Source organism: Octodon degus, unplaced genomic scaffold (genome assembly GCF_000260255.1).
Source record: "Octodon degus isolate 3935 unplaced genomic scaffold, OctDeg1.0 scaffold00033, whole genome shotgun sequence".
Taxonomy (NCBI): domain Eukaryota; kingdom Metazoa; phylum Chordata; class Mammalia; order Rodentia; family Octodontidae; genus Octodon; species Octodon degus.
The window spans coordinates 4,546,481-4,569,480 of record NW_004524609.1 but is presented as its reverse complement, the minus strand read 5'-3'; the positions used below and the strand labels follow the sequence as shown (position 1 = coordinate 4,569,480).

Sequence of the window (23,000 nt, the reverse complement as noted above, 5' to 3'; positions counted from 1 at the left end):
CTGGCTCTGCTGTGGGAGGCATTGGTCTCTGTTGCACCAGGGAGAAACCCCCTAAACTCGCTTTTTCCACCTCCCCTACCCCAAGCCCTGAATCCTGTGGCTGCTTGCATCACCCCAGCAGGCAGATGAAGGAGTTCTTCTGTCACTGTTGTTTATAGCACAATATTGCATTAAGACTTGCGGTCATATTTGATATACCTGTATATTATTTGTTGTTCTTTGTAGTAGAGGGAAGAAATAGTTAATACTTAATGTTGGAAAATCTTCTCTGGTCTTGATAAAATTAAGCTAGAGGAGACACATTTTCTCAAAAGAGAATTTAGGCCAGGGATGTAGCTCAGCGGCATAATCAGCTGCCCGACAAGCGTAAGGTCCTGAGTACTATCCCTGGTACCAAGGGGAAAAAAAGAATTCAGACTTCATTGAGAAATGTAATTTGATAACTTAGGGAATTCAGTATGTGTATGTGCGTGTGGTTTTTTTGACATTGGGTCTCACTCTGCAGCCCAGACTGGTCTTGAATTTGTGATGATCCTCCTACACTTCTGTTTTGTTTTGGTGTTGGGACTCCAACTCAGGACCTTGTGCTTCCAGCCAGGTGCTGTGCCACTGAGCTGTGTCCCCAGCTGCTTCAGCTCCTTAAATGCTGGGATTATAGCCACCCCACACGTGTGTAAAACTTGTTGTAAAAGTTGAAGAGTTAGTATGCAAATTGAATTATGACATATTAGCGTATCCCAGTGTCTGAGTTCTCCTGTGTATAAATAAATATCTCTTTTCCAGCAGTTACAGACAAGTTATTTAACAGTTTCCATTGAATGGATACCCGTTTTTTGATAGAATTCTTTATGCCTTAAGTGGTTAAGTTGCAACTGGGAAAGCTCCCGAGATTTGCAAAGAGCGTTAACGTTTAGACTCCTTTCTACTCATGGACGTGTTCTGTAATTCACACACTTGGAAGACAGCCTGGCCGAGTGATTCACGCTGAGTGGCACTGCTCGCCGGGGCAGCTTCTGTATTTTACTAGAAACGTGGCTTCCTGCTTGATGTCAGTATGTTCACACTGTCTCCTTTAAGGTCTGTTTGCAGTGTGTTCTATTTGTGGAAAGCTTTTCAGAAATGCACATATTAGTGTGGAATTTCTCTTGTCCTTTTTCCTTTCTGATGCTTCCATAGCTATTATGGAGCTTGTCCAAGGAAGTAGCTAATAAAATTGTAACCCCCTCCCATCACGTCAGTTATCATGTTCTAGACATCAAAATTGTTTCTTATACTTTTTGAAGAAGTCTTAGTCTTTTAAAATAGATTTTATTTGTTCATTTGTTAGGTTTGTTTAAGACAGTCTTCGTATGTAGTTAAGGTTGGCTTTGAAGTCAATATGTAGTCCAGCCTTGCCTTGAACTCCTGAAAATCCTCCCGCCTCAACTTCCCAGCTGCTGGGATTACAGGTGGGCACCACCACATCTGGCTCTGTTTTGTGAGACAAGATCTCCTATGTAGTACACACTGGCTTTGAACTCATTGTGTAGCTCAGGTTGACCTAGATTTGAGGCTGTCCTCTTGCCTCAGCCTCCTGAGTGCTAGGATTGTTGGTGTGCGCCACTGTGGCCAGCCGAAAAGCTTTAGTCTTTTTTTCAACTATGCCCATAGTCTCTATTGTTTAAGAATTGTATAAATAATACAAAATTTGAAAGTGGTTTTTCTTGACTGGGGAGATAGCTCAGCGGCATAAGCACATGCCTGGCAAGCACAGGGTTCTGAGTTCAATCTCTGGTACAAAAAAAAAAAAGAAAAGAAAGGCAGAAATAAAATGGTTTTCCTGTCAGTTCAGGTATGTATTTGAATTTCCGAATTACGATTTTCTAATGAAAGGTCTTCAATTTTTGATGCTGTGTAAGCTTGTTGCCTTCTTCTGCATATCGTATTTTAAATTGCCTTAATACTTGAGTGTGTTTCCGAGGGAAACTAAGGCTGGAGGTTGGTGTGATGGCAGGAGCCATAAACTTGCTCACAGGGTTTTAAAACATGGTAAAGAGAGGCTGTGCTCTTTCCTTCTCATTTAATATGTAACCACATTTTCTATTAATATGGGCCTAAGGTCTAGCTACATTGGGTTGGCCAGGTGGCTCAGCGGATTAAAGTGCCTGCTTCCGCAGATGAGGGGCCCGGGGTTGGATCCCCAGCTTGCTGTGCTGGCCCCGCTCCCGCGGCGCCCTGAGACAGTGAGTGGTGGTGCACGCCTGTAATCCCAGCGCTTGGGAGGCTGTAAACAGGAGGATCACTATGAGTCTGATCTGTGGAGTGAGACCCTGTAGACCCTGTACTAAATACATAAAAAAATTCTAGCTACGTTGAGGGCTCAGTCCCTTTTTGCTTTTAGACCATACTGTTTTCTGTGTGCTTGAGATGTATCTTTTGCCACATGTGCTGGTGTTTCTGTGTAGGGTGTATTTCTAAGAGCAGGATACGATCATTGGGTTAGTGTGCGCCTCTAAAAGGTGGAACCAGGCTATACTCCTATAACTTGTTTTAAACTTTTATGTAAAGGCCCAGATAGTAAATACTTTAGTGTAGTGCCTGTAGCAGTTTGACCCCCGTAGCACAGAATGAGCCATGAACAGTACTACCTGAGTGGGAATGGCTCTTTCAGTAAAGCTTTATGTGCGGTGCAGTTTGAGCTTCATGTAGTTGTCAAACACAAACAGGTGTGAACTGACCATAGTGTACTTATTCCTGGTCTGTTTTCCTCTTCTGCTTGTTACTTGTTTTTCATGGTGCCAAGGTTGGAACCAGGGGCCTTTGCACTGAACTACATCTGCAGTCCTTTGTAGTTTTTATTTTTATTTTATTTTTTTTTTAAAAACTTATTTATTTGTTTGTTTGTTTATTTATTTTGTGTGTGTGTGTGGCCAGCTCAGCCCACCAGGGGGCGGGCGGGCTGGCATGTGGTGCTGGGGATTGAACCGCGGTCCCTGTGCTTTGCTGAGCTTAGCTTGTTCTAAGTAGGTGCTTTAGACCACTGAGCCATCTCACCAGCCCCTGTAGTTTTTATTTTTAGACAGGGTTTTGCAGAGTCACTCTAGGCCTCAATTTGGGGATCCTCCTGCATCCAGGCTCCAGCTGCTGTGGAGTCACTGTGTGTCACCGCTCTCTGCTGAGTTTTACGTTTTATATTTAGATTTATGGCTCATTTTTGGTCACTCTATATCTTAAGACACGAGGTATGGGTCTAGGTTCTGAGGGGTACTAGAGCTTGAACCGGGCCTTGCACATGGTAAGCACATATTCTGTTGAGGGGCAACAACCCCAGCCCTAGAGTGTTTTGCTGTTGTTATTTTTGGCATGTGGATGTTCATTTGTTTCAGCGCCATTTGTTGAAATGTCTTCTCTTCATTGTATCTTGTCCCCATTGTATCTATGTTAAAATATAGTTAGCCGTATTTCTGTTAGTCTTATTTATGGACTCTGTTCTAGTGATATTTATCCTTTTTTTTTTTTGGTGGGGGGGCGAGGATTGAACTCAGGCCCTTGCACTTGCCAGGCAAGTGCTTATTCAACTGAGCTATCTCCCCAGCCCTAATACTTATCCTTTGACTGCGGTAGTCTTGATTACTATACCTTTATAGTTAAATCTTGAAAGAAGATAGTATGTGTGAGTTGTCTAACATGTCTTTCTTTCTTTTTAATCATTTATTTATTCGGTATAATTCTTGCTCCCAGCTTGGGCTCATAGTGATTCTCCTGTCTCAGCCTCCCCAGTGCTGGGATTACAGGTGTGCATCACCATGCCCAGTTTCTGAGCCAGCACAGTAGATCTGGGGTTCTGAGTCTGGTACCAGGGATTGAAACTGGGTTCTTGCGCTTGCCAGGCAGGCTTTTGGACTGCTGGACTATTTCTCCGACTCATATTTCTTGTTTCTTACAATAGATTTTGTGGCCAGGGAGGTAGCTTAGTAGAATAGGTGCTTGCCTGGCAAGTGCAAGGTCCTGAGTTCAATCCCTGGTCCTGCAAAAAATACAATAGATTTTGCTGTTCTGTTTCCTGTGTGTTTCCAGTTATGTTTTTGGATTAGGTTATCAATGTCTACAAATTATCCTATTGGTGTTTTTTTTTTTGTTTGTTTGTTTTTTTTTACAGTACTGGGGATCAAAATCAGGACCTTGAGCATGCCAGGCAGGCGCACTTATACTGTTGAGCAGTCTTCCCAGTTCTCTATTGAGGTTCTTGTGGCCTTGTGTTGAATATCTAGATCATTTTGAGGACAGCTGATATTGTAATATTTAATCTTCTAATCCATAAGTATGTTTTTGTTTTTGTTTTTTGTGGAACCGGGGATTGAACTCAGGCCCTTGCGCTTACCAGGGAAGCGCTTATTCCACTGAGCCGTCTCCTCGGCCCCCATAAGTATGTTTTGTCTTCATTATTTTAGATAGTTTTGTTAACTTTTTTGTAGTTTGTAGCACACTAATTTTTAGTATATTACACGTGTACCTACCTGAGTATTTCGTTGTTGGTGCTGTCATAATTGGTGCTGCTTTTTGGCTTTTGTTTTGTTTTGTGTTTTAGTGCTGGAGAGTGAACCCAGGGCCTCACATATGCTAGGCTAACTGCCGCTGATACCGGGTGTTTGTCTCTTGTCATTGGGACAAGATATCCGACACCTACAACTTAGAAGAAGAGAGGTTTATTTTGGCTCAAAATAAAGTTTCAGAAGTTTCGGTCCATGGCAGGCAAGATCAAATGCAGAGACGCCTAGTAGGAGGGTCTACTCCTGCAGGAAGATTGCTCATGTCGTGGTGGACAGGAAGTAGAAAAGGGAACAGCAGAAGAGGGAGATAGAGCCTTGCAGGCTGCTCCCACAGCGCCCCTCCACCAGTGTCCTGGGTCACTGATGAGGAAGGCACCCCCTGATCCTCTCACCTTTGAAAACCTGCACTTTGGAATGCATGAGCGCTTGAGGCACAGTAGGTCTAAACCTTAGCAGATCCCCATTGTACTTTTAAAAATTCTCACATTTGCCATTATTTGTTGTTGTAATAGAAAAAGTTGATTCTTTTATATTGAACCTCCTGGGCTTGCTAAACTCACATGTTTGTTGTAGTTTTTTGGGGGGGTTACTGGGGATTGAACTCAGTAGATTTTTTGTTTTAAGCATATTTTATTTTTAAAAATTTTATGTATTTGGTACTGGTTCTCACTGCACAGCTCAGACTTGTAGTGATTCTCCTGTTTTCAGCCTCACAAGCACGGGGATTACAGGCACACGCCACCATGCTCAGTCTTGATGGCCGGCTCAGTGTGCCCAGGGCTGGGGCCAGCACAACCTGTGGTGCCGGGAATCAGACCCAGATTCTTGTGCTTGCCTAGGCAGGTGTTTAGACAGCTGAGCTATCTCCACAGCCCTGGGATTTTCCTGTACAGGTAATCATGCTGCCTGGCAGAGATGGTATTATGTAGGTATTATTAGGTCTATGCCTACCTCTCCCTCTGCCCTGCTTCCCATGTCTCCCCTTGTACTGGCTAGGGTTTCTTTCTTGTTTTTTCTTTTGCTGCACTGAGGATTACATACAGGATCTTGCACATATTGGGCAAGGGCTGTACCACTGAGATATGTCCCTATCCTTTTTTAATTTCTATTTCAAGACAAGGTATTGCTAAATTGCGTAGGGTAGCCTTGAACCCTTTTTTTTTTTTGGCGGAACCGAGGATTGAACTCAGGCCCTTGCGCTTGCCAGAGAAGTGCTTACTCTACTGAGCCATCTCCCTGGAACTCTTGTTTTTTGAGAGAGGGTCTTGCTTTGTACTAGAGGCAGACCTTGAATTTACTGTGTAGTTTATTTATTTATTTATTTATTTATATTTATTTTTTTGCAGAACTGGGGTTTGAACTCAGATCCTTGTGTTTGCCAGTCAAGTGCTTATCCTACTGAGCCATCTCCCCGGCCCTTACTGTGTAGTTTAGGCTGTCCTCAAATTTAAGCTCTCTCCTGCCTCAGCCTCTGGAGAGCTGGTGTGTGCCACCTCACCCAGCTTGGCCTTGAACTTTTTTGGCCTTGAACTTTTTTTTTGGTTTTTGAGACAGGGTCTCACTATGTAGTTCTGGCTGGCCTTGAGCTCACTTTGTAACCCAGGCAGGTCTTAAACTCACAACAATCCTCTTCCCTCAGCCTCCTTTGTTCTGGGATAATAAACATTATATCTTTTACATTATACATTATGTAGCTTTTTTGTTTTTAGGTTAAAGAAATTTATAGTTTACTGTTTTTTTTTTTTTTTTTTTTTTTTTTTTTTTTTTTTTTTTTTTTGTCAGTAATGGGTGTTGAACTTTTTGCACAGATTTTTAGATTTTTTTTTTTTTCCTTTTTAGTCCACAGATATGGTAAATTGATTTTTTGGTGAATTTTGAATCAGCCTTGCATTTTAGGAGTTAAATTCCACTTGATTGTGATGCATTTATTCCTTTAAGATGCAGTGTTAAAGGATTCCCACTTTTTTGTGTGTGTTTTATGAGGTGTTGGTCTGTGGCTTTCTTGTAACATCTTTACATGATTCTGACATCAGAGCTGTGCCGTGTCATGCCTTGATTTGGAAGGCACTGCCTTGCTTTTTTTTTAATGTATGTAGCGCAGGGTCTCACTACACAGATCGGACTCTAGTGATCCACCTGTTCTCAGCCTCCCAAGGGCTGGGGTTACAGGCACGTGCCTCCACGCCCAGTCTCAATCACTGTCCCAGTGTGCCCCTGGGGTGGGGCCGGCACAGCATGCTGGGGATCGAACCCCAGTCCCTGTACTTGCCTAAGCCCTTTTTGTTTTCTGTAAGAGATTGTGTACAATTAGTTTTTCTTTAAAGGTTTGGTAAATTGACAGGCTGGACTCAAACTTTGATCCTTGTGTCTCAGCCTTGCAAGTAGCTGGGATTGCATTGTGTGCCACCCTGCTTGACTTCCATTTGGGGTTTGTTTTGTTTTGTTTTTAGCTTTTCTGAGCATTTATTACAAGATCCCAAGAGTTTTTTTCTTCCTCAACATCCTGCTCTGCAGCTTCTTTGGCTGTCTCCACCCAGGAGCAGGAGAGCCGGCCCTGGCACAGGCCACGCGCAGGCTGGCGAGCACCTTGAAGTGCTTTTCCTCCTCTGCGATGACCCTGGCCTTCTTCTTGTAGATGGGCGTTGCAGGCGCTGTCAGCTGGGGGGCCGATTTGAGTTCTCAGCAGAGCTATCTTTCTCCCTTGTTGGGGCCAATGGCTTCCTGGGGGATAGGACAAGCTTTAGCTGCTGCACAGGGTTCTGCAGGGTGTCTGGAGCCATTCTGCCTTTTTGTGACTAACAGCCACTCACAGTTCCTCCAGACTGAAGCCCCAGCGGGCTTGACCTGGGAGAGACCTGGGAGAGCACAGGATGGGCGAGGGGTCCAGATGAACGGGTCACACAGCGGGTGCACTTTGCCTGCTGGGCCTTGCGCCTTCAATCGCTGGCTGATTGCACCCCGCAGGCTGCTGCCAGTCCTTGTGGAAGTGCAGTTTCAGAATTATGCCGCTCCCGCTGGGTGCCAAGGCTGCCCCACTCGGCTGACCGGAAAGCCATTGAGGGTTTTTAAAATTTTACTCTTTATAATTCCTTTGTTTTTATTATTTGTTTCCTGTAATGTTGAGTTGCTGTGGACACAGAATAGCCAGGTGGAATTGTGTAGCAGGAGTGGAGAGCGGAGTCTGGGTGGAGAAAGGTGTTTAGGAGAGCTGCACGTTTTGGTGGTGTCAGCCAGCTGGCAGTTGGCAAAAAGCGAGCAGCTGGGCACCGAGGCCGAGGCTGGCGCAGGTATCGGGGCTGTGTGCAGGAAGGGGAGCTGGCCTGGGAAACTGAGTCGTGAGTGGCAGGAAGTCCAAGGAGGATACAGTGACCAGAGGGGTCAGGTGTCTCCAGGGGGGGAGGTGAAGCGGGTGGTGTCTGACGGTAATGCTTATCCCGGTATCAGTTGGAGTTTTCAGGTTTGGAAATTCTTCGTTTAATCTTACTCTGTATCCAGACTATGTTTTGACGCTTCTTGTTAGCTACATATAGTGAAGATATTTTGAAATGGTTGAAAGAAAAGTAAGAACTTTAGAATGAGAGGTTTTTCTGGAACTTTTTATCTTTGCACAATTTCAGACACATAGAAAAGATGAGAGAGTAACATCATACACTTAGTGCATTCTCTCTCTGTCTCTCTCTCTGTCTCTCTCTCTGTCTCTCTGTCTCTGTCTGTCTGTCTGTCTGTCTGTCTGTCTGTCTCTCTCTCTCTCTCTCTCTCTCTCTCTCTCTCTCTCTCTGGCACTGGGAATCAAATTCATGGCTTTGCGCTTCCCAGGCAGGCGCTGTGCTGCTGAGCTATATCCCAGGCCCTTCACCTTCTCTTGGGTTCACCAACTTTTAGCCTTTTTTGCCATGTTTGCTCATGTTTTGTCTTGAATTTTAAATGTTCTTTTTGCTGAACAATTTGGTAGTAAGTTACAGACTGTATGTTATTTCAGTTCTAAAGTCAAAGAACTCAAGATAAATTAACATTTATATATAACATTCTGTTTAAAATTTTCCCAGATGTCCTTTTTGTGTTTTCTTTCCTCGTGCAGGATTGACTCAGGGATCACATTTTGTAATCAGTTGACATCTTTCTGACTTCAATCTTTTGTTTGGGGGAGGTGTTCTCTTGTGATCATAACATTTTTACATTGTTAGGCCAGTTGTCTTACCAAATGTCTCCCTGTTTAGATGTATCGGACTGTTTTCCACATGAAGAGATTCCCATTAGATGCCCTGTCCTGTCCAGCACTGGTCACCGGGAGGCAGCCATCGGTTGACTCTTGGATGACGAGCGGTTTCATCACTCGGTGAAGGGAGCACGGGCCATATTTCTCTCTTGAACGCTACCATTCCCCTTTGAGAGTAGTATACACTGAGGTGATAATTGGGCAGCTCTCTTGGTACTCAGCAACTTACCCCAAGTTTTAGCATTTGTTAATGGTCTTTGCTTGAGTCAATGATTAGTTGGTGGTTGTAAATGGTGATTTTTTTTTTTTTTTTAAATTTTGTACTGTAGATCAAACTTGGGACCTTGTGCTTGCCAGGCAGGCGCCTAAGCCGCTGAGCGCTCTCGCGGCCCAGCGGTGACTTTCCTAATGCTGTCCTTCATGTGTTAGCTGCCATTTGAAGGCACTGTACTTCCTTCTCGTGAATGCTGTTTGTAAGTTACAGCTGAAGTGTATCTCCAAGGCTTCTTGTGTTGGCAGTAGCCTGTCCCCATGGCAGTGATACGGCAGCTGGCTGGCAGGCCTGCTGAGAGACACTGGCACTTTGGCAGTGTGTCCTTGGAACCCAAGGCCCCAGAGCCCCCTTGCTGTGGGCTTGTGCTGTTCTCTGTTGTTCCCACACCATCCCGTCATGATGCTAGTTGGTAGTAGACTTTACTAGACTCTCACCAGAGGGCAAAATCAGTGGGGCGCCTGATCTAGGACTAAGCATGTGGGATGCAGGGCTCAGCAGCTGTAGCGAATGTTAACTTCCATAAATTCAAGAAAAAAACTCATTGCAATAGAAAAGCAGGGCAAAAGGTAATTTTGGCTTCCACAAAAATTTAAGAACTCAGTTATAGTAACTGAAAATGAATTAATGTAAGTGGATGTAGGTCCCTGCTCCCGTCTGCCCAGTATTAGGGATTGAACACAGGCCCTTTGTGCTGGGCTGTATCTCAGGAAACTCTCCCTGCCTCGGCATTTTGTTTGTTATCTTTTTATTTTGCAACCAGGTCTCTTGTTAAGTTGCTGAGGCTGGGCTCAAACTGTGAACCTCTTGCCTCAGCCTCCCAGAGGGTTGCGATTACAGGCATGTGCTATTATACCCAGAGATTTTGGTTTGTTCTTTTTTTTAAGGGGGTAGGTGCCGGGACTCAAACTCAGACCTTATTCTTGTCAGGCAGGCACTTGTTCCACTGAGCTATGTCCCTGGTCCTGTTTTATTTCCAATTATTGTGAAAGATTAGGAGTTTTTATATTACAGTTTTGGCACTAGATGTTTAGGAAGTAGAACTCTTTGATGGTGCTTAAAATGTTCATGTAACTATCTTAGGGCCACACCTTTTTGCGAAAAAGCTGTTAAAGTACTCAAAAGAGATTTCTGTATTGCAAAGACTGAAAGAAATTGAGTTAATCTTTTGGGTGAGCTAAAATGCTCCCTTTGTCTTGTCTTTCTGCTGTACTGAAATGTTTTCTGATATATAAAGGAAAGAAACATTTGCTAGTGGTTAAAGAACATTGTGTTTTGTGGTAATTCTCTGTGAGTAAAATTTTCAACTATAAGAAAACTTCTTTAATTATACTTTCAAATATCAGGAGAACTTAAAAATAATATATTACACATACTACCCATTACCCAGATTTAATAAATGTAGAAATTTTATCATATTTACTTGAAATTTCTCTTTTCTAAGATAAAGATGGTTGTTACAGATTTATTTTAACATCTCTCCTTTTTCTCTGCTTCTTCGACGTAAACATTCTTATAAAGTTGGTGGATGTGGTCAGGGAGATGGCTCAGTAAAATAAGCGCTTCCCTGGCAAGCACAAGGGACTGAGTTCAGTCCCTAGTTCAGGGGCCAGGGAGATGGTTCAGTAGAACTTGCAAGGGCCTGAGTTCAATCCCTGGTTCCGCCAAAAATAAAAAACAAAAAACAAACAAAAAAAAGCAGTCCCCAGTTCCGGGGGGTGGGGGAAGTTGGTGGATACCATTTTCATATTTTTTATTTATAATTTTTTAAATGAATTTCATATTTTTATACTTGTAGTATATGTGTTTATATGCAGATGTGGTTTTGATTTTAAAGTTTACATAGATGGTCTGCTGGCTTTTGTTTAATTTGCCTTTTTCCATCTTTTAAAAATTGTTGGCTGGAGGCTGGGGAGATAGGTTGGCAGTCTAAGTACCTGCCTGGCAAGTGCAGGGACCTGAGTTTGATCCCAGTACCGCATACCATGCTGGCCCTGCAAAGAGCTGGCAGCCACTGAAACCGGGCGTGGTGGCTCTCAGTCATAATCCCAGCACTGGGGAGGCTGTGTCAGGAGGGTCAGTACGAATATGAGCTGCATAGCGAGACACTGTACCAAATAAAAGATTAAAAAATTGTTAGCTGGGCATACTGACACACACCTGTAATCATTACGGTGCCCAGAGGCTGAGGCGGGCACATTTCCATGAGTTCCAGGCCAGCTTGGCTACCTGGTGAGTTCAAGCCCAGCCTGAACTACATAGTGAAATCTGTCTCAAGACAACAAGAAAGCAAACAAACAAAATCCCTACCTCAAATTTGAAATTAAAAAGAGAATTCCAAAAGGGCGTGGATATAGCACCATGGGCAGGTCCTGGGTCAATCCTGAGTAACCTTTCCATTGTAATTATTCATCTTAATAGATCTAGTTCATTTAATAATTTAGCAGTTAGTTTTATCATTCTAGGGGTTGATCCCAGGGCCTTCACGCTGAGCCATGTTCCTTGCCCTTTTAAAAATTTTTGATTTTTGAGGCAGGGTGTCAACAGTCACACAGTCTGGGCCTGAATTTGTAGTCCTGCACCAGCCTCCAGAGTGCTGGGCTCCAGATGTGCCTCCACACCTGGCTGCACTTAAGTGTTTTTAAAACCTGTATGATATTCCATATGCTTACACATTTTTACTGATGAACACTGGGATTATTTCTAGAAATAATAATTGAGTTTTTTTTTTTAATTATTTATTTATTTATTTTTGGTGTGTGTGTGTGTGTGGCCAGCTCAGCCCACCAGGGGATGGGGCTGGCTGGCATGTGGTGCTGGGGGATTGAACCGCGGTCCCTGTGCTTTGCTTAGCTTAGCTTGGTCTAAGTAGGTGCTTTAGACCACTGAGCCATCTCACCAGCCCGAGCTTTTTTTTAAAGGACACATTGCTCACACTGATTTGTGTGTGTATGTGTATATATATGTGTATATGTATATAAACACACATATTATATATATATGTATATATATATATGTATGACTTCTTAAATTGGATGCTTAATGTCTTCACTTTCTGGTGCTGGGAACCGAACTCAGGACCCTGTGCTTGCCTGGTACGTGTTGTGCCACCGAGCTGTATCCCAGGCTCCTACCACAGTTTTAAAGAGATAGGGTACCAACTGTATTTTAGGTGCTTGTCACTCAGGCAGTGGATGCTTTGCACTTCTGTCATTGTGCGTTGCTGCCTCGATGGATCTTCTAGACTAGTGTGGGCGCTCGTGGCATGTGTGCCGCAGCGAGCTGTGTATATCGTTCGCCAGAGCGTCACTGTCCAGAACTTTTTGTGAAGATAGAATTGTGGTGTGTGTGTCCAGCCACTAGCCAATGCATTAAGTTTTGCATTGCAGTTCTGGCTGAAATTTAGGGTAGGTCTCAGTTTGTAGCCGTGGCACCGACCTGCTTTATCTGTTGTTCCTCTCACCTGCACAGAAGGTGAATGTTGTTTCTCGACCGTTCATTCACTGAGACATCTGCTCAGGTGGTGTTGCACTGAGGGAGTAACCTAGGAGCTAGGTGGGCTTAGGTTTCCGCGGTAACCGTGGTGCCAGCTGGGATGGGGTGAGGCATTGGTTTCTGTGTGCATCCGTGCGTGGCGATAGCAGTAGCACCTCCTTCTGGAGCCAGTCTGAGGCTGAAGTGAGATAACGCTTTCAGAGTGCCCAACCGGCTCCTACCAGGGAGAAAGTGCTCTGGGAGCCAGCTGCTGCTTGTTATTCCTGGTATCAGCGCATAGGGATGGGGACAAATGGGCTGTATTTGAAGAACAAAGCCTTCTGAGGGTTACCATATGCCGTGGATTGGGGTAGATTCATTTCAGATCAAAGGGTGATTCCTTGATACTTTTGGCAAAATCATTTTATAATTTTTAAAAATAACAACGTAGTAATAGATTATTTTTGTTCTCATTTATGGCTTGTATATCTGCTACAGTAGATTAATGAATTACATTTGTCAGATCTAGAGCATTAGCTTTTGCTGGAAATGGGCAACCCTCAGTGCTGCACCAACCCTGGGTGTACATTACCAGGAGGGGAGCGTATTAGGTTTTTTCCTCCTTAAGAAGCACAATGTGGAAGGAGTAGAGAGGAGGGAAAGAAGAAGCAACCAGAACGCACCGCCCGTGATGTGCGCGAACATCGTGACTGGATGTGTGTGCTGGCCAAAGTAGTTTACAGATGTGCGTTGCATTGAAAGTTGTCTTCTGAAATGAGAGCCTCAAAACGCTCTGTAAATACTCCTTTTAGAATTAGTGAGATGTGAACTTCGGTGTTCACTCTGAACAATTAGCAGCGGCTTCTAAATTTTAATCTCAGCAGGTGTTCACTTTTGGTTTTTGGTGTCTTTAGTTGAGTATTTTTAGTTACAACAGCAGAGAAGTCATGCTCCGTACTTTGAGGCAAGCCAGGGGCCAGCAGTTGTTCTCTAAATGTGTTGGTGCCAGAGTGGAGGGCTGTGCAGCGCAGGGAGCCAGCCCTGTGCAGGAGGTGCAGTGCAGCCCCGGAGGCGACATTCTAGCAAGGCCTTGAAGAGGTCTCGGATCCTTAAAAAGTTCAGCGCAGTTGGGCAGTATCTGTATAAATTGTATAGGTAAGTTTTTTATATTGAAAAGGGAGAAATTGGACCAATACTACAGTTTGTGACCGCACTGCATATTTTTAAAATTCAGGCATGTAGAAAACAGGCTGCAGCAGTGAGCGCACGCGGAGTTTGCTGACCAGCTGCCCCGTGTTGCAGAAGAGCACCCAGCTGTGAGACTCTTGTGAGATGGAAGGAACCACAGGAAGCTTTGCCAACAGTTGCGGGGCCATCTGAGTGTCTGCACCGAGCAGCAGCGTAGCTCATAACTGATTAGGTGGCCGGGAGCCCTGCCATAACTGAAGTATCTGACAGCAGCATAGCTAGTAACTCGTTAGGTGAACTGGAGTGAGCGGCCTAAAGTTCATTCGAACCAGGACTGCTGGTAGTTCATGGACAGATTGCTGTCTCTTTATGCAGACCACATTCTCTTTTCTTTTTGTAGGCTTCTTACTGTCTTTGCTTAAGCTTCCACTTTTAAGTCTTTATATTAGTCTTACTATAATCCTGCCTCTGGAAGCAACCTTTGACTTCCCTGGCTTGAGTTTGCATGAAAACCCTGTTTACTGCGTGGTATGGGGAATGTGCAGTTTCTGTAAAGCAGTAGTTTTCAAGTGTGGCTACATATTAGAGTTATCTGTGGAGAATAAGAACAGTACAGACTGCTAAGCTTCTGCGGGTCTGTACATTTGTGCTGCGCTTGAGGACGCTGAGCAGATGCTTTCGCTGCGCCTCCACCAGCCTTAGGAAGGCTTGTTTCAAGGCAGCTTCTCAAACTTGAGTGTGTGCACAAATCAGCCAGAGATTTTGAGAAACTGCAAGCCTGATTTATAGGGTAAGAGCTGCTTGAGTTTCTGAATTTCTCCCAAACATCATAGATGAAGGTAATTTCTGGAATTTCACAGAATGTGTACTGTGTTTTACTACAGATGTTTCTTTTCTTTATTTTTTGGGGGTACTGGGGACTGAACTTGGGACTTTGCACTTGCCAGGTCGTTTAGGAATAGCTTTTATTTTATTTCTGTCCTTTTGACACAGGGTCTCGCACTGCAGTTCAGGCTGGCCTTGAGCTCACTTTGCAACCCAGGCTGGTCTCAAACTCAGGCTACCCTCCTACCTCAGCCTGCTGAGTGCTGGGGTTACAGGCACATGGGCCACACCCAGCTGTTTTTCCTACTTATAAAGCAGGTCTGATTATAATACCTCACAGAGACTTACTCAGAAGATGAAATAAGATGCAGTATAGCCGGTGTGCGCCAGCCACGCCCCACACGCCACACTTGGCTCCTGCTTGGTTTCTGTTTTGGTTTTTCTCTTTCCTCTTCTCTGAGCTTGGGTTTCACTGTGGACCTCCAGGAAGTAAAGGAAGGTCCTGTCAGATTCATGGGTGTGTGTGTAGTGCAGCGAGGCCGTGGGATACCTGTTGCTCCCGTGTGGTCATCGGATATGGAGGGTTTTTCCTCATATGTACTTGTCTGATCTTTCACAAATACCCTGATTTGGTGTTTTTTTGTGGTAGCAGGGTCTTGCATAATAACAAGCATTTTGCCACTGAGCAGTACTCCCAACCCATATTCTTAGTATTGTTTTAATTTGGAAATCATTAGAGTAATAAAAGTGTGCCTGTCTAGTTTTTGAGAGCAAGAACTGCAGAACCCCAAGTTTGTAGAAGCGATGCAATGTATTGATTTGTGATACTGTCATTTCTTTACTTACAGGTAGGCGAAAACCCAGAGTACATCGGCCTCGTTCTCCAATATTAGAAGAAAAAGACATCCCACCCCTTGAATTCCCCAAGTCCTCTGAGGATTTAATGGTGCCTAGTGAGCATGTAATGAATGTTATTGCCATTTATGAGGTACTGCGGAACTTTGGCACGGTTTTGAGACTGTCCCCTTTCCGCTTCGAGGACTTCTGTGCAGCTCTCGTGAGCCAAGAGCAGTGCACGCTCCTGGCGGAGATGCACGTCGCACTTCTGAAAGCCGTGCTGCGCGAGGAGGACACCTCCAACACCACCTTCGGGCCTGCCGACCTGAAGGACAGCGTCAACTCCACGCTGTATCTCATAGACGGGATGACGTGGCCCGAGGTGCTGCGTGTGTACTGCGAGAGTGACAAGGAGTACCACCACGTGCTTCCTTACCAGGAAGCTGAGGACTACCCCTATGGGCCGGTGGAGAACAAGATCAAAGTCCTGCAGTTCTTGGTCGATCAGTTTCTCACGACAAACATTGCCCGGGAGGAGTTGATGTCGGAAGGGGTGATCCAGTATGACGACCACTGCAGGGTTTGCCACAAACTTGGGGACTTGCTTTGCTGTGAGACGTGCTCAGCCGTGTACCATTTGGAATGTGTGAAGCCACCTCTTGAGGAGGTGCCCGAGGACGAGTGGCAGTGTGAAGTCTGTGTCGCACACAAGGTGCCTGGAGTGACGGACTGTGTTGCTGAGATCCAAAAAAACAAACCGTACATTCGGCACGAGCCTATTGGATATGATAGGAGTCGGCGGAAATACTGGTTTTTAAACCGAAGACTCATAATGTAAGGAAATCTGATTTTAATTTTTGCATGTACTTAAAATTAAACCATTTTTCTTCTTCACTGATCCAGGAAAGGCATAGTGCTGATGTAGTGTAAATTTTTGTAATTTAATAATGAGTTGTAGTTAAATGGTTTCAAACTTGAAGGAATATGGAGGTGAGCGTGTGAGAGACGCGGAATGCACTCCGCCACGCACGTTCCTGGGGACGTGGCCTCTTTCTTGACCACATTCCTCTGTAGCCCGGTAAGGTAATTTGCGCTGCAGTCTTGGTGCTGGGATTTGTTTGCATCTTCTTTTTCCTTTTATCATATCTGAATATGGAACAAGACAGCTAGAGCAAAGCCCCTCGTAAGCAGAGCCCATTGCCCTGAGGTTGGCTGTGTCTCGCACGTAGCGGGAGGTTCAGGACCAGAGTCCGGCTGAAGTGTTCTTCAGACCTTTCTGAGGCATCACTAGACAGTCAGGAAGCTGCTAGCCTTGCCTTAGTCAGGGCATCGGGCAGGGTTAAAATGCGGTACGGACACCATGGACGAGCCTGGTGGAGGGAGTGGGTTGCTTTGTATTTTCTAAAATCCTCTTGGGGCTGGGGAGATAGCCCAGTAGGATAAGTGCTTGCCTGGCAAGCTCAAGGGCCTGAGTTCAATCCCCGGTTCCGCCAAAAAAAAAAAAAAGAAAAAAAATAAAAGAAAATCCTCCAGGTTTCCTTTCAGACCTTAGAATTAGGTGAGGTGAGGAAATCTGTGATGGGGTGAAACAGATGTGGAGGCGGGGGGTGGCTGGGGAGCAGCTTCCTGATTCTGTGTGTGGGAGTGGTTTGTGCTCAGGTGCAGGCCTCGGGGTCTGTCGTGTCCACGGCTGCGCACCTGTGCCGGCTGCATGGGCCCGCTTGCGTTGTTGGCATGCGGTGGGCATTTTCTACCTGCTCTGCTTGTTTGTGAGAACTCCTTAGGCCTTCCTCCCCTCCTTTTCCGTTCTGTATTTGTCTGGAGTAGTAGTTTATTGGACGTTGGACTTCCTGTTTCAGTCTTCTCATTTTCTTATCTTTTCTCTGCAGTTCTCCACTTGGTCTTTTTTCCTGTTTGGGCTATGGGCTGCTTAATTTTTCTAGATTTCCTTATCTCAGCCTCCCAACCCTAGAATATATTTAGGTTTTGTGCTTTTGCTACCATAATTTTCTATGTTTTTATTTTCTAAGAGCTCTTTTGTTCTTAAAATCCTCTTAAAAAGAAAACCTTAACTGGAGATGTGGCTCAGGGGTAGAGTTTTTGTCTTATATGCACAATGACCTGAGTTTGATCCCCAGCACAACCAAAAAGAAAGATACTTTAACATCCTAATTTTGTTTCATGGCTATACTATTTCATCCATGAGGCTCTTCATTGGCCCCCCCTTTGTTGTGTGGTCTGTTCCTTGTAAATTGCTCCTTGCTGTTTGGTTTGGTGTCTCTCTGCGGGCTTCAGATGGATCCTTGGGGACCCACACGGCCTGCAGAAGATCAGTGAGTGGGTGGGCCTTGTTGGCAGCCGCATCCGCTGAGTGGCGAGTGACGGTGGGTGTCTTTTACCAGGCAGTCCTCGGAGGCTGTGTCTTTAGCTTTTCCTTCAGAGCTGGCTGGCGGGCTGAGCGGAGCCTTCCCCAGTTGTCACTGGCTCTGCTCTAGGTAAGTGCTGGGAGTGGCTGCTTCTATCCTGCACACAGCATTTCCTGTGTCACTGAAAGCCTCTGTTTTCTGAATGATTTACACCTGAGCCGGGGCATCTCAGCCCCCGGGATCTGCTCCTTAAACGCCTCCTGGGCACTTTTCTCTTTTGGCGCCTTGCCTCCCACACAGTGTCTTTTGAGGAATTGGAGATGTGCACATTGGTTCGCAGCTTCTTTGCATTTGGATTGCGGTTCTTGGCTCTTTGCTGTGGCAGTGGTCACTTGCCCCACTGCCTTGCCGACTGCCAGAGTTTTTTTGTTGTCTGCCCTCTTTTTCCTGTCCTTGAGGAGCTGAGGAGCTTATGTGTTAAAACTATTTCTTTAGGGCTGGGATGTAGCTAAGTGGTAGAGCACTTGCTTAGCTTGCACTGGGGCCTAGGTACAAGCCCCAGTGCCACCCGAAAATATAAATAAACAGCAAAACAAAGCAGACTAACTTTTTTTTGTTGGTGGAACTGGGGATTGAACTCAGGCCCTTGTGCTTGTCAGGCAAGTGTTTATTCTACTGAGCCATCTCCTCAGCCCCTTTTTAGTAGTTTTAAGACTATGTCAGCAGAGGGCCGGCCAAGTAGCTCAGTGGATCAAAGCGCCTGGGGTTTGATCCCTGCACCTGCTTTCCTTCCCCCGCAGCCCTTGGGACTGACGCACTGAGATGGCAATTGAAACTGGGTGTGGTAGCGCATGCCTGTAATCCAGCTCTTGGGCGGCTGTAAACAGGCAGATCACTAGAGTCCGATCTAGTAGTGAGACCCTGAACACCCTGTAGACCTTCCCCCCCCAAAAAAAAAGTCAATTAAAGTTGTCATATTAATCCAAAAACTAGTATAAAAATACGTTTTTAAATGAATAGTTTACTTTTTTGATTGGATCGATTATTTTTTTAAAAATCTAATAATCTTTTCTTGCCCAGGTGTCTGATTATGTGTCCATTGTGATGTGTGTGGATGTGTCCATGCACGCGTGTATGTGCATGTGTGCGTGCCCACCCACATTGGTGTGCATCTTGTTAGGGTGGTATGGTGGTGTGGCAACCTTTGTCACCAGGTCGTTTAGCAATCTCCTTTTGGCAGAGAATTTTAACGCTGTATTGTCATTGTAAGTGAAAATTCGGTTACTGTGTGTGTCACTGGGCCCGGGACTTGTCCTCTCTGTAGACCTTTAGTAGTTAACAGACGTGTTTGTTTTCTTTTGCATTTAAAAATATATTGGTAATTTTAGATATACATAATGATAACATTCATCACAGGGGATTTGTGCCTGTACATGGTATATCATTTTTCCCCCCATTCCCCTCCCCTTCACCCCTTTTCTCCTTCTTATTTTATTTCATTTTTTTCCCTGTATTTTAGGGAAGGGTCTGCAGAGTGTTCAGGGTCTCACTACTAGATCGGACTCATAGTGATCCGCCTGTGTACAGCCTCCCAAGAGCTGGGATTACAGGCGCACACCACCAGGCCCAGTCTCAGTTGCCATCTGAGCGTACCCCTTGGGCAGGCCCAGGGATCTAACCTTGGTGCTTTAATCCACTGAGCTATTTGGCCAGCCCTTTCCCTTCTTATTTACAAAAGCTTTGTTTCCATTTTTCGTTCTGTTCTTTTTTCGTTTTCCCTTTCTTCATTTTTCCTCCCTGTGCCCTAGTTGTTCTTCACATTTGAATATTTTCTTCTCATTTCACATCTATTATACATTTTGGTGCTTATTTATACTTGGCCTCACACTAGAGAAACTGCAAAATTTAAACGTGTGTTCAATGTATTTCACTTAAAGAGTATGGTCTCAAGGTGCATCTGTTTAGTTAGAAATGTCTCAAGATTATCCTTTCAGGTAGAGTAATACTCCTTTGTATTAAAAATACCCCACATCATCTTAACCATTCATTGATTGATAGCCATTTTGGCTATTTCCTAGATTTAGCAACCAACTATTTCCAAGATTTATCTTTCACCAACTGTGCCGCTATAAATATGAGTGTGTACATATTTTTTGGGAACATACCAAAAAGAGGAGTAGCTAGGTCCCATGGGACCTCTGATTTTAGTTTTTTGAAGAATTGCCACCCACATTTCTGCAGTGGTTGCACCAGTCTGCATTCCCCCCAGCAGTGGAGGGGGAAGGTTCCTTTTCCTCTACACCCCTGACAGCACTTATTATTGTTTGAGTTTTGATAATAGCCATTCTTTCCAGAGTGAGAAAGCAGCTCAGTGCTGTTTTAATTTGCATCTCGTGAATGACCAGTGATGCTGAATATTTTTTCATGTATTTATTGGACTTTTCTACTACTCTGAGTAGTGTCCCTTTATTTCAGATGCCCATTTCTGAATTGGGTCTTTAAACTTGGAGAGGTCTGATTTTTCTTTTTTCTTAAGTTTTTCATGTATTCTATCTAGTAGTTCTTTGTCTGAGGGAGAGCTGGCAAGTTTCCCCACTGTGTGGGTTGTCTCTGAACTTGGTGATTTTTTTTTTTTTTTTTTTTTTGGCTGTCCAGAAACTTTTTAATGTGGTAAGATCCCTGTTGATGATTCCTTGTGATATTTTTGTGTGATTGGATTTTTTTTCATAAATTCTTTACCTACACCAGTGTCTTCAAGAGTTCCAGCTAGTCTGTCTTCCACCAAATTTAGTGTTTCTGTTTTGCTATTTAGATCTTTTACCCATTTTGATTTTAGTTTGATGCATGGTGAAAGATAGGGTCTAGTTGTAACCTGTGGCATGTAGCAAGCCAGCTTTTCTGGCACCGTCTATTGAACAGGTTGTCTTTACAGCCATTGTGTCTCCAATCTCCTAAGAGGAGCTCTTGGTTATCACAACTGCTGTGAACAAGTTAATCGGTTAAATTTACGTTCCACTCTGGCCCCCCCCCGCCCCCCCGCCTTTGGATGCTCCTTCCTCCTGGCCTTGTCTTTCCTTGAGTGACCTTCTTCGGCTACAGACGCCAGAGGTGTTTTATCCACACAAGCCTTGTTGTCTTAGGCTTTCTATGTAGGCATCAGTGGTAGAGGCTTTCGTTTTAGAGACCTGCAAGTGGAACTTCTAGGTGGTGATAGCGAACAAATGAGGATGGCCCAAAGCAGCGCTTACTGAGCACTCATGTGAGCTTTCCATTGTCCTAAGCGTTTTATGTACATTTTTCATTTCTCTTCACAACAATCTAATAATTAGACGCTATATTTATTTTCCCTTTATAGATGAAGAGTCTAAAGCTCAAAGAGGTTAAATAACTTGCCCAAGACTATGGCTACGAAGGTGTAGGACCCAAAATGTTTCTTAGGATCTGTTAGAAGAGTATTTCTAATACCTATTAATTGATTTTTATTTATTTATTTATTTATTTATTTTTTAAGACCAGATCTGCCCATGTAACTCAGGCTGACCTTGAGCTCACTATATGTCCCAGGCTGGCCTCAAACTTGCAGCGATCCACCCACTTTAGCCTCAAGAGTGTGCACCATCACACCCAGCTCTGGCTCAGCACTTAGGATCTTTGTTTCATCCTGACAGCTCCCTTTTGGTGCAAGAACAAGAAGTTGGTCTTTCAGATGGAGAAAGCATAGAAAGTGTAGTAGAGAGGTCATTGATGATCACACTGTCAGGGCTGGCACAGTGAGGATTTGAACCTGCTCTGGCTGCACAAGGTGGACTCCTCACCACTTCCGTGGCTGCTTGACCTAGCATTGTTTGAATTCCTGAATTGCTAGTTGTATTAGTTTCCTAGGTTGCTGTGACACTTCCACAAGTGAGGGGTCTTTGGAAAGCGAAGATGGAGCGTCTCCTAGTTCTGGAGTCTAGCGGTCCAAGTTTAGGGTGTCCGTAGCAGCTTCGAAAGCTTCCTTTCCTCCCCTTCTGAGGAATGTCTCAAGTGTTCCCCAGTTTGATGGCAGAGTTCCAGCTTACCTACTTCGGTCCCGTCGCAGCAGGGAGGGCTTTTTCCTCACTGCTGTCCTGTCGCTTCTGATTACCCACTTGAAATGTCACTTCTGTAATTCTCGTGTGAGTTCCAGCAGTATCCACTTCCTTGAACAGACCTCACTTTTTATGCGTTATATTGTATGTTTGTGTCGAAGGAATGTGAGTCTCACTTTGTCTGACATACAAAAGCTCAAGTTTCACACGCTCCCAAAACAGAGCTGTATGTGGGTCGGGGACTTACTGTACCAACACGCGTGAGTTTCTTGGGTGCTATATAACACCATACCTGAGTGGCTTCAAAACTAGTTTAACCAGGCATGATGGGGCACACCCGTAATCCCAGCACGTGGGAGGCTGAGGCAGGAGGATCGTTGCGAGTTTGAGGCCTGCCTGAAATAGTGAGCTTAGGGAAAGCCTGAACTTCTGCTGAGAACCTATCTTAAGAAACAAGACCAAATCCAACCAAAAACACCCCAGAAGTTTTGTGTCAAAGTCCTGGAGTTCAGCACTGTGGAATCCGGTGCCGGAGAGTTGATTGTTTTTGGAGGCTCACAGAAAGATTTGGCCCCGTGCCTTTTCCCCGGCTTGTGGCAGTCCTTGGCATTTTGTGGCTTGTAGAGCAAAGTGTTGCTCCAGGTTTGCTGTCTTCACACCACCGTTTGTGCTGTCTGTGTCTCTTCCTCTTGAAGGACTCACTCATTGGGTTTAGGGATGACTGTCTCAGGGCTAAGTGTATCTGAATGACCTCACACCCTCAGCTGGGCTGACCTGCATGATGGGGAGCACTACTGAGCGCCTCACGGAGCTTCTTGCTCTTTGTTTGCATGGATTGTTTAGAAATGAAACTTGAACTTGCTGGTAGTCACTGCCTAGTGTGATTAGAGTTTCTACCAGTGGGTACTTTTTTTTTTTCTTTGTATTTTTATGGAAGGGTCTACAGGGTATTCAGGGTCTCACTGCTAGGTTGGACTCATAGTGCTCTGCCTGTTTACAGCCTCCCAAGAGCTGGGATTACAGGCGTGCACCACCACGTCCAGTCTCCCTTGCCGTCCAGTCTCCCTTGCCGTCTCATTGCACCCCGGGGGCAGGGCCAGCAAGGCAGGCCTGGGGATCAAACCCCCGGCCCCTGTGTCTGCTTGCGGGCACTTTAATCCGCTGAGCTATTTGGTCGGCCCTTATACCAGTGGGTAGAAGTCAGAGAAACCTGTTTTTTTTTTT

The 23,000-nt window shown here is 44.8% G+C and overlaps 1 protein-coding gene across 1 annotated transcript in view; it reads left to right on the top strand.

The window, feature by feature from the left end:
• The first annotated feature begins 15,357 nt into the window (after positions 1-15,357).
• The window catches only part of Bptf (bromodomain PHD finger transcription factor), a 122,790-nt gene continuing 115,147 nt past the window's right edge, over positions 15,358-23,000 (top strand). Inside the window, exon 1 of the mRNA XM_023713906.1 lies at positions 15,358-16,174. Coding sequence (XP_023569674.1) covers positions 15,447-16,174 — 728 coding nt within the window. The 5' untranslated portion in view covers positions 15,358-15,446. The remainder of the gene's footprint in view (positions 16,175-23,000) is intronic.